Source organism: Eubalaena glacialis, chromosome 6 (genome assembly GCF_028564815.1).
Source record: "Eubalaena glacialis isolate mEubGla1 chromosome 6, mEubGla1.1.hap2.+ XY, whole genome shotgun sequence".
Taxonomy (NCBI): Eukaryota; Metazoa; Chordata; class Mammalia; order Artiodactyla; family Balaenidae; genus Eubalaena; species Eubalaena glacialis.
Genome location: NC_083721.1, coordinates 66624706 through 66639099, shown reverse-complemented (window position 1 = coordinate 66639099; position 14394 = coordinate 66624706). Strand labels below are relative to the sequence as shown.

General features: G+C 45.4%; 1 protein-coding gene across 1 annotated transcript in view; it reads right to left on the bottom strand.

Moving 5' to 3' along the window:
• Nucleotides 1-460: 460 nt before the first annotated feature.
• Nucleotides 461-14394, bottom strand: part of ARHGAP31 (Rho GTPase activating protein 31) — a 112096-nt gene continuing 98162 nt past the window's right edge. Inside the window, exons 11-12 of the mRNA XM_061194194.1 lie at nt 10756-11033; nt 461-7565 (exon numbers count right to left, since the gene is read on the bottom strand). Coding sequence (XP_061050177.1) covers nt 5127-7565; nt 10756-11033 — 2717 coding nt within the window. The 3' untranslated portion in view covers nt 461-5126. The remainder of the gene's footprint in view (nt 7566-10755; nt 11034-14394) is intronic.

Genomic DNA, 14394 nt, shown 5'->3' with positions numbered 1-14394 from the left:
CAACTCACTGAGTGCCTCTCCCCTCCCCCAACCCCCTTCTGTGATAATATATGCCAGGATAGCAAACTTTTGCTTTTTTTCCCTCAGAGCACCATTAATAAAAATCACTGAAAAAAATAGTCCTCCCTGACTAATTCAAGAAATAGAAAAATTGAGTTCACATCTTTGCAGGTAGACCCACATAACTCCTTAAGCTGTGGAGTTTTGAGAAGTAATAGCTTTTTTTCCTTCTCATTTTTCATGACAACATCCATTGATTTATACTGGGTATCTTGGGTGACATGTATGATTGCAACAGTAAGAGAGTGAAGTTGCAAATATTTGACAATTATTAAGATGTAAAATAACAAAGCAAGAAAATTTTACTGAAGCAAACGATCAGGACTTTTGCTGTGAGGAGACCAAACCTTGAAGTAATAAAAAATGACATCAAACAGAACAAAGTAGAACAATGAGCCTGAATGCATAAAGTCCACTTTTCCTATTATTGATTTTGCTGATCCCATGTCCTCTAGTTCATAGTGCCGTCATGAGCATTATGTTTTATATCATTTATTAGAGTACATTTTTAAAGCATAACAATCTGTTTTAATTACACTTAAATGTCTCTAAGGATAGGTTTAATATTTATGCTTTTTTAATCAATAGAAAAACATTTTGATTATATCTTTGGAAACATATTTGTCAAGCTCAACAAACAGCTGAAATCATGTGGCTTTCTAATAGACTCCTTTGAGAAAGTGCTTTACCTTACAGAATTATAAGCCAGGAAGTACTATGGCATTAAGTTAATGCAAAGCATTGTGATTCATCCAGTAAAACACATGGCTCTGTATTTCATAGGTTTCTTATATGTAACTACATCCTCCTTCATCCTCATAGAAGTGATCCCTGCATTGCTCATGAACTTCAGCGCTACTAAATGATCTACTGTGTACCAGTTGATCAGTGGTGGCCCCAATTTTATACCATCTGGACTTACCCTGATCTTAGGCAATCACCCTTCTACCATCTCCCATTCCTCTCCATGCTTGGAAAGGTGCTTGCTCCCTCTTCTGGTCTAACTTTGCTAGGAAAGGTGTTGATGAAGGAGGACACATGCTTTGTCATTCCACATTTTGAACTGACCTTCCTGCTGGAAATGCCTGAAATCATACTCCTGGCAACATTTAACCCCAAGATTCATGTTGTCATCAGATAGGACAGGCCATGGTAGAATGTGGTCCTAATCAATCCTGGTGGGAATTGGACCTACCCTGAACCTCTCCCATTCCAATCCCAGACAAATGAATCTTAGGTTTCCCAGTAGCTCTTCAGGCAGAACACGAGGCCTGTGTAGACAATCGACTGACCCACCCAACTTTAGGCAAATGTGATTATCATGTGCTAAACATTAGACATGAAACTAACAATTTATCTTGGACCTATGACTTCATCATCAACAGGAGTTAACCCATTTTGTGATGATGGAAGTGTCTAAAACCCCCTCTCAAGGAGTATGGAACCCTGATGTTACCTGGCTCATTTGCCGAGATCCAACAAGACTTCACAGCCAAACTAATTAAGACCATGCAAAACCTCAGAACTATTTATTCTTAGTTACCACTCTCTAAGTTTTTAAGTGATCAAAGTAAAATTCTCAACACCTGAATGTCTTCCTAGTACCTTCTACTGGATTTGTAATTGTGTTTAATTTGATTAAAGTCAGTAGGTAACTTGAACACTATTAGCAATCATATTAAAAGATGCTAAGTTGCTACCTGTTTTCCCCTGCTGCTTTCATTTGGTAACTTAATGGTTCTAGATCTTGCTCCTGGTTGCTTATAGGCTGTTTCATTTGCTACCATCCCTTTCCCCTTTTTCATTAGACTCTTCAAGAATTTCAGAGTTCTGAGGTACCCAGTGCAATATTACTAAGCTCTTGATAAATATTGTCCGTTGAGGATGATGATGTTTACATTTTTAATCTCCCCAGAATTCAGAATTTTGCCTTGGCCAATATTTTGAATTTTAGGGCTTAGATTAGGCTAACAGTGTCTTAATGGGGTTTTTGATCAGGCCCCTTCATATTCCATTTGAAGCAGAGAATAAAAACTAAATTCCCTCTACCTGCTACATTTTGGCAAAAAAGAAAAAAAAAAAGGTTGGCCTGGGAGGACCATTTTGCCAATAAATGTAGGTTATTATCTTCTTAGGCAACCATTAACACTGAAAGAAACATTAGAATATGCATGCATTTCACTTTAAATTCAGCATTTAAAATCAGCCACCCCCATTTTGATGACTCATAGTTGATTTGAAGGTGCCTTTTGAGAATTTGTTTCTGTAGCCCTTTCTAGGGCACCATGTAGATCCTCCTATAAATAGCAGCACCTCTTCTCTCCTTCCCCTAGATGGAAGCAGGCAGTCTGATTTCCATCCAGCCATTCTCAGGGGGTTCATTTTTCAGTCCCAAGTGGATGACCAAATAGGTAATCTCAGGAGATTTTGGGGGAACAATTTCAAGGGGAAAATGTAATGAGTTTTCCTTGTCATGGAATGGAATTTCATCAGTGCCAGGCTGGCCCCAGCTCACAGGAAATTTATGATTATGGAGAGGTCCATACTTTAGCAGCAGGACTCTGACCAAGAAGGTGAGTCAGCTTCCAAGGCCTTCTGGCTGGGAAAGCTCAGAGTAGGGAATATCTCCAGACAGTTGTCACACACACTGTGTGTGTGTGATGACATGTGGATGATATCCACACACTCACACTTCTGAAGATGATGCTACAAATGAAAGATGTCAGAGTCTAAGGAACATGGCAGCCATTTAATCTACATAGGTGCCTCAAGTTGAACTCACTTGTTAATATGTAAATGGTGGCGTCTCAGACTATCCTCAAATAAAAATATATCCTCTAAGTGTTACAAAAATTTTAAATAATCATAAAATAGTTTAAATATTTCATTACTTGGCTCAGAGTTCTGATGGTGAAGCAAAGTGCAGTTCCCTCCCTCTCTCACATCCTAACTGGAACATGGTCTTTATCAAAATGTAGACACCACAGTGTACTGATATTGACATAAAGCCTGTCTGCCACATTTTCTGATAAGGCAGAAATGTACTTTTCAAATCTCCTGAACACGGCTTTCCTCATCTGGCACCGCTATATTCCTTCACCTTTCTTGCCTAGGGGAAAAATGCTATGCCTTAGGACTTTTCTCATGGGTTTACATCTCCTTGGCTGTTGGTCCAATGTCTTGCTCACCCAATGCAAAAACCACCGACCAAAGGCCTATTAACTGCTCCCCTCGCTCACTCAGTGCCCTCTGAGAGCAGAACTCATCAGCTGGCTTGCCATTTATCTCTGTCACAGACACTGGCTTAAAAGGTATAGGACAAGATTTCAAAACTCTCTGTAAGGCTTATCAGGGAAGAAGGGAGAGAGGGATATGTATCTGTTGCAGGACATCAGCTTCCAATTTCTCACTGCAGGAGGTAACTTCAGTTCAGCCCCTACCCAGCCCATTGCCAGCCTTGGTTGTGAGGCCTGCCCAGAGGTACTGCTAGCTCTTAGAGAAATGTCTGCAGCGATTGAGCTTCTGGACAGAGTTCAGCCAGCCTTGAACCTGAGAAGAGGTGCATAAAGCTAAAAATAGGTCCTATCTTTCTTTGTTTCTCAAACAAGATAGTTGTCTTAGAAGGTTTGAAAGTGTTGATACCCTGATGGGTTTTGCATTGAGAAGGGCTCCTGTGAAGCCCTTTTTAGAAGAGCACCAAAAATCTGCCAGCAGGTTATGTTAATTCTCCTTCCTCTCTCCAGCTGAAAAGGAAAGAACCATTTGAAGTTCTAAATAACTGAAGTAAAATCAGATTGGTTTATTGCTTCTGCTTGCATATAGACAGGAGAAGAGCAAATTTGAGTGCCTGGGGTGGGTGCTGGATGAGGGGGATTATGGAAGGGGGAGGGGTGCCTCAAATCTACTCTTGACCAATGGAGGGGGAGGGAGGAAGGAAGGCACCCACTGGCTAAAATGAAATACATTTTCAAGAAGGGCAGCTCTCACCAAGCGGGAGTGATGGCCACCCTGCAAGGGTTCTTCCCGCTCCTCCTAGGGCTCCCCCCTTATCCTCTCCAGTACTCTGGTCCCAGCCTAGTGTGGAAGGAGAGTGAAACTGAGCTAGAGGTGTTTTCTGCGGAAGTCCCACCGATTTAAACACTTAACGTTTGGAGTGTAGTTCTGCCTATGTGTGAGGCTTTTCTCTATGATGACAGTCTGTTCGTGAACTCTGATATTGGAAGGAGAGCAGATCACTATCTCATACTAAATGAAGATTTAGCACATTTCATTGAGGTAACCCTCAGCTCAGCCCCCACCCTGCCCGACTACTGGATTTATAAATCACAGGGCAGGATCGTGGCAGCTGGAGTCCCAAATTAATAAAAAGCCAGAGCCAGAAAGTCTTCTTGGATTGTGCCAGTCTCAGAGTTTACTCTTGAGTATAGATTCTGATTTTCTATGCTGGTATATGGAGCCATCTGGGATAGATCTGCAGGGATTCCAGGGAAAGCATGGCTATATTCACCCACTTGGATGTCTAAGTGTACATTAGTTTGTATTTCCAAACCTGCTTCTACTCTGGATAGTACACTTTTACAAAGCTTATCAGAAGACTGGTCTAAAAGAACACATGCTTTAAAGAGCATTAAAAAGCATGAAGTAAATAGGAGGCCTTCAAACCTCAATAGCAACATTTTCCAACACAGGCAAAGGATTTCTCTTTCTTTCAAAAGACTAATATTATCACATCCAGCTCTCAACAGTACTAGATAATGGCAATGGGGGAGTGATGCAACTTATAAGCCCCAAATATCACTGGAGGCCAGCATTTCATCCTTTTCCCTAACCTGACTTTTCCCTGCCTGCTCAAATAGGCTTATTTAAATGTCATCTCTTGGTCCTTCCCTTGACCTCTCTTCTGGCAAATGGCCTCATTAATAAATGGTCAAAAGGCTGAAGAAAGAGAAGAGGCCAAAATGAGCCCAAACTTGGATAACCTCTGCCTGGAATAAAGGCAAGTTGCCTCTGTAATAACTTCCAGATGAATCATGACATTTTCTCAGACACCATCAGGTGAACTGATGTCATTCTATTTGCCTCCCACTTCTGCCATCCAGAATCACTGATCTCCGCTGGGGCTGGTAAAAACAGCTTGTTGAGGTCTCCAGTCTCTGGCCATTCTTAGGGATGGTCATTTTATTCCTAAGTGTAACCCCTTCTGGTGTGACCCATGTGTTTTCTGCCAACTCCCCACAAAGAAGGCCAGGGGAAATTGTCTGGGTGGGACTTCTGATAGGGGACAGCAGGACCTTGGAATCTGTCACTGTAGATGAGGGGGGTGGGTGGTCCATAATGGGGAAAGGAGGACTGAATAAGATTAGGCTCTGAGGTCTTCCTGGTCTTGACCTGTGGAAAGGCTTAGAACCCCCTGATGGTCGCTCTATTTTTGAGGAAAGAAGGTTGTCCCCAGATGGCTCTGTCTCTGATGTGCGCTTTCTACATTGCACTACTGCATCCTGAGTGGAGAGCAGGTTAACCAAACCTGGTTCTGGAGAAAGGGTGGATCCCTCGCACATGCGAGATGCAGTGGCATCCATTGGTAAGGACTCAATGGCTCCTGTATCTTGCTTTGGTTTCTCTTCCTTCGGGCTTTCCAAGGAGGAGAGAGAATCATCTTTGGCAAGTTTCTGAGAGGTCCCACCAGTTGAGCCGGGTTCCTCTTGGCTCCTCTCCAGGGGCTGAGCCCCACTCTCCTCTGAGCTCTGAGAGGGCAGGGGCTGTGGGATCTGGGTATACTGAATCTTGGGTGGGATGACTGGGACCGCCCTGGCCTGGCACATTTTGACCATGAAGGAGGTTCTCACAGCTGACACACTCACAGGAGCTGAGTTACGGCGGCCCGTCAGGGCATGAGCAACAATGTCCAGGTCCTGAGAGTCCTGGGAGTAAACCCTCCAGGGGTCTACTTTACAGTGAGATGAGGTCATCCATGTGATCTTTGGGTCTCCTGGCTCAGAGAGCTGCATTCCAGGTGAACCAAATGAGGCCGCATTCTCAAACCGGAAGAGGTCAGTGATGGGAATGGCAGAGTCCAAGTTGAGAGAAGAAGGTCTATTTTTCCCCTTTGGGGGCCCACATTCAGTGCTCTTCAGCTGTAACTTTGGGGGATGCTCTCCAGGTGAGGTGCTGTCCTGCACACCCGGTGAATTCTGCTTGCTGTTTTCTGGCCCAGGATCACTACCTTGCTCAATTTGAGGGTTGTGTGGCCCCAGGTGTGTCCCCAGTTCCTTTCCCTCTGCTAGACTGACAGGGCTGGATTCTGCTGATTTGGGCTGCAAACCACCTGGTCCCTTCTGGTTGTGAGGAACCTCTGTCCTTTTCAGGCCAGAGAACTCTTGAAAGGACCTCATGGCTTTCTCATCCCATCCAGTAATCTCGCTCCTGGGTGCCAAGGGCTGCAGAGGGTTGGAATTCCTCTCTGCTTCAAGATTAGCACAGCTGCTGGAGGAGGAACCCTCAAGAGTCCACTGGCTCTTAACCATGGTTTTGCCATCTAGAGAATGGCTCTGGCGAAGGCTGGGCCTGTGGGAAAGCCTCTTCTCCAATCGGTGGCCCTGGGGGCCCTGCATCTGGGCCTCTTGTACATCTTTAAGGGTGGGTGAGTGCAGGGGACTTGTCACCCACTGGGGCTCCTCCCAGGGCTCCACCATCTCCAGGCCATGCTGGGCAATGTCTGTCACAGTGTCATCTTCATCACAGTCTGAGGGCTCCTGTACTAAGTGGGCTACATCCTCCTCTCCTTGTGGGGAAATCTCAACCTCCCTGGTTGGGCTTGGAAAGCTAGAGCCTTTGCCCTCAGAAGCAGCATTCTTTGAATTTTGCTTTTCACTTTGTTCTGAAGAGGCTTCCCCTCCCTGATGAAGACTGGGGATCCCAGGGCTGCCTTTGGACTTCAGCTGATCTATATATGGATTTGTTCTCAAATTCCCAGATGAGTCTTCTCTCTCAGGGCCACCCTTCAATAGCTGGCCTGGAGGCGCCTCCTCCAAAGGAGTTGGAGGAGGAGGAGGAGCAGGCAGGAGCAGAGGAGACCGATTCCCTGGGCCCCCCACCTCCACTGTTGCTTGTGGAGAAGACTTCTCAAATGGAACCATTTCCAGAGGAGTCAGGCTGGCGGGGTCTGGGCGCTGGCCCTTTTCAGGCTCGGATCTATGGAGGATGCTGGTTGTCTCCGACTTTTCTCTATTGGCTGCTGCGGAAGTGCCCTGTGTGCTCTGATTGGTTGGATCCTTAGTCCACTCCTCCAGAGGGGCGGAAACTGGAGCTGGGGCAGAGCCACAAGGCAGGCTCCCAGGAGGCTCCGGGGAAGCAAAAGGCCCTGGACTAGACTCAAGAATAGGCTGAGTCGCGCCGATCTGTAGAGCAGGTGGTGGCAAGGAGGAGAGTTCCTCCTCAGATTCAATAATTTTCAGCTCTTGTTGAATCTCAGGCCAGATCAGGGCGTTGGCCAGATCATCTTCATCCTGAAAAACATCAAGAAACTGATTACTTAGAACCAAAGACCCTCTCGGCGCGGACATCCGCGCTGTTTCCCAGGGAGAGTGTAGGGACTGGAGCAGTGCCTGGCGGCGCTAACCTCAGCACACAAAGGATACAGCGTTAGTAATAACTGTGGATGTTTATTCATGCTTACCGTGTGCCATGACATCATTAACTGTATTTTCTTAATTTCCCCAAGAACCGTAAAAGATAAATACTACTGTAATTACTCCCATTTTAGAGATGAGGAGACCTGTGTTCAAATAGATTAAACATTTTACCGAAGCCACACAGCAGCAGACCAAGATTGAATTCCAGCTCAGTCTGCCCCAGAACGTAAGCACTTAATCCCTGTGCACTGTTGCCTAATAAAACAAACCAACCCCTGATCTCATATAACCTCAGGTTGACCCGATGGCTCACAAGAATGAGAGTCTCCCAGTGGCATGAAATGTTAACTCTTGTCCTGACACCTGCCTTCCAAATAAATAAAGATAGCTTTCCCCTCTTATTACCAAAGAAATACATATTCCACATGGAAAAAAAGATTGGATACATATTAAAAGAAAGAAAGATGAAAAAGAGCAAAATGATATCTTCCTACTGCGCACAGATAACCACTGTTAACTGTGATGGGTGCCTCCTGCTCCATCTTATTTGTTGTCCTTGTCACCCCTCAAGTCCAGCTTCTCTTTGCCCTCCTCGGCCCCTCCCTTTCCCTGCACAAAGCCCACAGCTGCAGAAAGGGAAGGGATGAAGGGAGGCCTGGTCAGGGCCAGGGAAGCAAATTTCAGTTCCTTTTGTTTCTTATCTCAAGGCCTAATTCTGTCCCGAGGAGAAGCAGTTTGGGGAGGCACTTCTATCCCGAGGGGCGGACGGCCCTTCTGGGAAGTCTGACATGCTACCCACCTGACATCACTTCTCCCCTGGCTCTGATCACATGTCATTTCACATTACAGTTAATTGGATGCTTGTCTTATCTTTCCCAATGGACTGTGAGTTCCTCGTTCGGGAATTGTGTTCATCCATCTTTGATTCCTCAAGGCCAAATGATGCCTGGTATACTGTGAGTAATTGCTCAATAAGGGGTCTGTGAATTTAAATGGATCCATTGTTTTCTTTTATTTCCTTCTGATAACTTTCCAGGAGTAGGATTACTTGGTCAGAAGGCAGGGGTATTTTTGAGATCTAATTCTACTATACTGCATTTATCTGTGTACATTTCTATTTTGCCTACTAGACTGTGCCCTCCTTCAGGGCAGAGGCATCTCTTTACTCTCTGCAGCTCCTATATTATTGATCTCTTACTAAGAAACAATACATTTAAATGAATAAATAAACATCTAAGCTCCCCTCCCCCCCCAGTCTGCCATTTCAGTTAAGTGGACCATAGTGCATGTTTTGCTCAGATCAGAAACTCATGGGTTGTTCTTGATTCTTCCTTCTCCCTCACTCCTTATCCAATCCTTCACCAAGTCCTATTCACTCGACCTTCCAAATAGCTCTGAAAGCCTTCCATTTCTATCCCCAGTTCCCCCACTCTAGTCTAAGCCACCATCTTTTCTCGCCTGGTCTGCCACAGACTAGCCTTCTAATTGCCATCCCTGCCTCCTGTCTTGCCCTTCTCCAAGCCATTCTCCTCACAGAATAGAGTGACCTTTAAAAGATAAAATTCTGAGCAAATCTGAAGAGTTTCCTTTGCCCTTAGGTTAAGCTCCAAATCCCTTCCAAGCAACCCTGCCTGACGTGGCTCCTGCTTTGCTCTGAGCCTCACTTTCTCTAGTCCACGTTCCCGTTCTCCAGCCTTGTTCTTGTTCCTTGAATGTTTCGTGCTCTTTCCCATTTCAAATTCATGGCACATCTTAACGCTTTCTGCCTGAGAGTCTCTCCCTTCCTACTCTGCTCCCTACCCCTTTCTCCTAGCTAAGTTCTCAATCTAAATATCTATTCTTCAGAGAAGCCTTCCCTGACCCTTGTGAACCCCCCCTCCTCCCTCTGACTAGGTTGCATCCCCCTGTTATATGCTCCCACAGAACTCATGCTTCCATATCACCCTAGAAAAGACTTGGTTAATGACCTTTCACCTACTAAGCTGTCAGCTCCAAGAAGACAGTGATGGTGACCGTCTTGTACACTGCAGTGACCCCAGTGCTCAGCAGCGTGTCTGACACAAAATAGGTGTTTAATACATGTTTTTAAATGAATGAATGAATTGCCGCTTTTACTTGTTTCCATGAATCCAGCCTGGTTCTCCTTCTAGCATTAACTTCGTCTGCTTCTCAAAGCAATGTCATTCATACTTGATCCCTCCGCAAATTCAATCCCCATAATGCTCTTTGCAACCTTCTCCTTCTATAAATACAAACACACCTTACAGGAACCCTTATTCAGCCCTCCGGAGGCCACTGTGGTGTGCCTGCACTGCCCTAACTCCCAGCCCACAAGCCTTTTGTGCGTGTCCCAGAAACCAAGTTCCTGGAAGCAAGTTAAAAGGCAAAGTGTCTTCTTTTCCCCTTTGGCACACTCCTCCAGGTCACCGAGCTATTTCCCAAATGCAAGACTCCTCCCTGGATGTCCCTGGAAAACCTCCTCACGACTTCATCTTGAGCAAGAATATCCCCCCCGCAAAAGACCTTGGAAAATCCCACCTCTAAAAAGTGGAAAAGGTTTAGTACGCTCTGGCATCATGTTTTAAGTTCTCCAGAGCCATAGGAGGAAGGAATAGATCCTGAAAATCTTACAGGAGATTTTTACAAATAAACATAGACAACTGTCCATCCAGGATGTCTGGAAGAAGAGAGCTGGTCCCCATGAATGGTCATCACGTTTGGGACCAGGACACGAGAAGCAGGTTTTGTGCTGCTTCCGGGATTGAATGTCATTACATTCCCAGGACATGTTACTGGTTTATGGTGACTTCAGGTCAGAAATATTTAGATTTGAGTCGGTCCTAGGGAGTCTGAGCTGGATGGTTACTTCGTATCACCATAGGATCCCTGACAAGTTCACTGCAAAAAAATCCCAGACCTGATTAGAAGGCTGTGCCCTAAAGTCCCTTTGGCAGAAACTGGTTCTTCAAAACAAACAACAGCAACAAAAAACTTTAAACTGTACCAAGAGCCCCTGGGAAAAAGAGGACCCTACTGGCTGGACCGGGCAGTGAGTCCACCTTACCATCTCATGGAGAAACACTGCTTCGGCTCTGGCCCCAGGGCTCTCCTGCAGAGCGCTGGATTCCACCTGGCCAGTCTCTCCACCCTCCTCCACCGCCTTCTCTGCATTCAACTTCTTCTCTAATTCACTTGAATGTCGAGAGCCTAGGGAGTGTTCTGAGGTTTTCTTCTCCAGTTGGCCGCCTGGCTCCTGGGGAAGGCCTTTGCTGCATTCCAGCGCTCTCACTGCATCTGGTCCTGGCTTAACATTCTCAAGAGCTGCCTTCTTAGGTACAGATGCTGCAATGAGGATGAGAGTTATCAGTGGAAGGAGACTCCATTCAAGAGAGGCCATTCCCCCCACAGTCTTTGTCCCGGACTAGTTCTGTGTCACATGGCTGGAGGGAATTCTCCCACCTCACTGCTCCCTCACATTCTTTACCCTTTCCTCCTACCAATGATCTGTCCTCTGATCCCAGAGTCTCAGACTGTTGGAGATGGGAGGGACCTTGAAGATCATCTAGTCCAGTGGTTTTCTATTGGCAACCATTTGCTCCTCCAGGGGACATCTGGCGATGTCTGGAGACACTTTTGGTTCTCACAACCGGGTGGTGGGGAGTGGCTACCAGCATCTAGCGGGTAGAAGCCAGGAATGCTTCTAAATATGCTACAAAATATGCTACAAAGCATAAGACCGCCCCCCACAAGGATTACCGAGTCCAAAATGTCAACAGTGTTGAGGTTGAGAAAGCCGGCGCTAATCCAATCTTTTGCCTGTTGCCTAAGGTCACAGAAACCTGTGGTTTACACCAAGCTACAAAGATGTATTATGATTATGATTGCAGCTTCCTGTGTGACTCTTCCCAGGGGTGATCTGCACATCAATTTGGATATATCTTTATATCTAAAGTGATTAAGCTCTGATCTTAAACATCTACCAAGACACTAGAGAGGGAGGCAGACTTCATGTTTGGCCCCTACTGCCTTGCCTGAAGAAGGTCCTATTTCACTGTATAAGGCTGTTTCCACAATGTAGGATTACAGGCTCAGTACTTAGCACAGTGCTTGTTACATGGCAGATCCTCAGTGATATTATTATTGTTTACATTGGAACTAAAGAAACCTGAGTTCAAATGCTAGTTTCTCAATGAATCTTGTAACCTTGATACAATGGCATAATAATATATAATAATATATTACAGGGCTGTTGTGAGGATAAAGTAGATTAGAGAGGCAAAGCACTTAGTACAGTGTCAGACAGACAGCAGAAGCTCAGAAAAGTTTACTGATTGAGAATGAACTCTTCTCATTGTCACTAGTTATGCTGGTGACTTAAGACCTCTGACCACAGTGCTGGCTTTGAAACTCAGACCCAGGAGTAGCATCCTGATGTCAGAACTAATAATGCTTCAGAACTGACAAAGTGCTATTTTCCTCTGCCCATCACTTAGCAGGCTTGTTTTTTGAAATTTAATTTAATTTTTGAATATGTAAAATAACTACAGAGTTGAAAAGTTAAAATTATATAAAAAAGTGGTCTCAGAAAAGTTTTGCTTTCATCCCTGTTGCTTCCATTCTGTTCCACACCCCCACTGTCTCCTATGGACAACCATTTTTACTAGTTTCTGGTTTATTCTGCCATAGTTCATTTTTGCATATATAAGCAGATACTTGTACCATATATTTTTTATTCCCCACCTTTATTACACAAATTATAGCCTGTGATTTATACTGTTCCATGTTTTGCATTTTTTTCACTTAAGAACGTATCTTGAAATCTATGCCATATTAGTAATATAAGTAGGTTAACTGTTCTTTAGGATGTGGGCTAGTTTGAGTTCCCCTCAAAGTGGAGCCTGAGCCAAGGTCCTGGCAGCAGGTAGCTTATTTGAAAGGTGGTCCCAGGAAGCAAGAGTGAGGAGGTGAGACAGTGATGGAGGAAAAATCAATAAGTGGTTACCACAGTGAGCAACCAGAACTCAGTCCCTGGTGACCCTCTGAAGAACCACGAGGAATGTGCCCCATAGTTATTCCACCAAAGGGTGTACGGCTGGGGCATTAATCCCCTGACTCCCATCTCCTATTGGGTGAGAGCTGCCTCAGTTAACTCTCCATATACTTCTGGGCTTTCCTGAGCAAGGGCTGGGTGAGTTCCTCCCTTCAGAAAAAGCCCCGAGGCAGAAAACCAGAAACACAAGGCAGACACTTCAGATAAAATGCCTTCTGTGTGCAAAGAAACTGTCCCCCGCAGATGAACAAGCGTTTGAGGAAATGGTGCCGGGCCCACAAAACTATGGACTCCATGGGACTCAACTGTGAGTGATGCACCTTAGTTATTCAATCCATCTCCTAAAGGTGGACATTTGGATTGTTTCCTGTTTTTTGCTATTACAAATAATGCCGTGATATGCATACACATTTTGTACTTGTGCAGCTATTTATTTAGAATAAATTCTTGGAAGTGAAACTTCTGGGTAAAAGGGTAATGCGTCAGTGATTTTTTTTTTTAATTTTTTTTTCCCATTTTACTAAGAACTCTTAGTTGGATGTTTGCCAGTGTCTCTTTTTGTAAAGCTCAGGGTCTTCCATTCATTGACTGTGGACTCTTAAAGTGAGGAGTGGAGGAAGGGTCTGCATGACATGTGAGCTTGTTCAGATCACTCACTGTCCTGCTCAAAGCCCTCCTCACTCTGGCTCAGCCACACATCCACTCTTCTCCCACTCCCCTGCGTGACACTGAGCAGACCTGCTACCCCTGACAGGCCTTATACTCCCCTGCTCTGGTCCTCCCTGAGACTCGACTCTAACCCAGTCTTCAAGACGCTAACCTAATAACACCTCTTTTGGAGCCTCCCCAGACCACGCTCTCCTTCCCTCCACTTCCTGCAGCACTCACTGTAATAACCCGTGCGGTGCCAAGCCATCAGGTTACCATTTTCTTTTCACTTGTATGTGGTGCCCATCCCTGGGTTAAGTTCCTCAGGACAGAGGCAGCATCTATGTCTAGAAACTATCTTCTAAGGGCCTAGGAGTCCAATACATGTGGTTGCTGGATATTGTAAGCTATAAAAGAGTCTCTGTAGCTCAGAAGGGAAGGGCATTGTCAGGTTCCCAGCATGGGATGCTTTATGCATGAAGTGGGTGACCATGGAGACAGAGACTCCTAACGTCCACTAGTATCCATTCTCTTCCTCATTTTGAAATAGAACCTTCCCTGCCGCTCAGGTTTCGCTAGGTATCTGGCCAGCCAGCCAGCGATGCTTCTCAGCCTCCCTTGAAGGTCAGCATGGCCATGTGAGTTTTGGCAGATGGGATGGAGGTGGAAGTGATGGGTGCAACCTCTGGGTCCACCCTTAAGTGGAAGCTGCTTGGGCGCCTCCCCTGACCCCCTTCCCACAGGCAGGAATGTGGTGGTGGGGGGTTGTTGCGCTCACTTTGACCACACAGGCAGGAACAACACCCCTGGGGACGGCTGAAGGAACCTGGGACCCCAGAGCATCTCCCTGAGCGCATCCACCTACCTCTGATATGCAAGATAGAAATCAACTCCCATCTTGTTTGAGCCACTGTGTTTTGTTCTCTGTGTTACAGCAGCTTGGCCTGTACCTTAACTAACAGAACCTTGGGTTTATGAGATAGGCAAAACATATTTCTGTAGGTA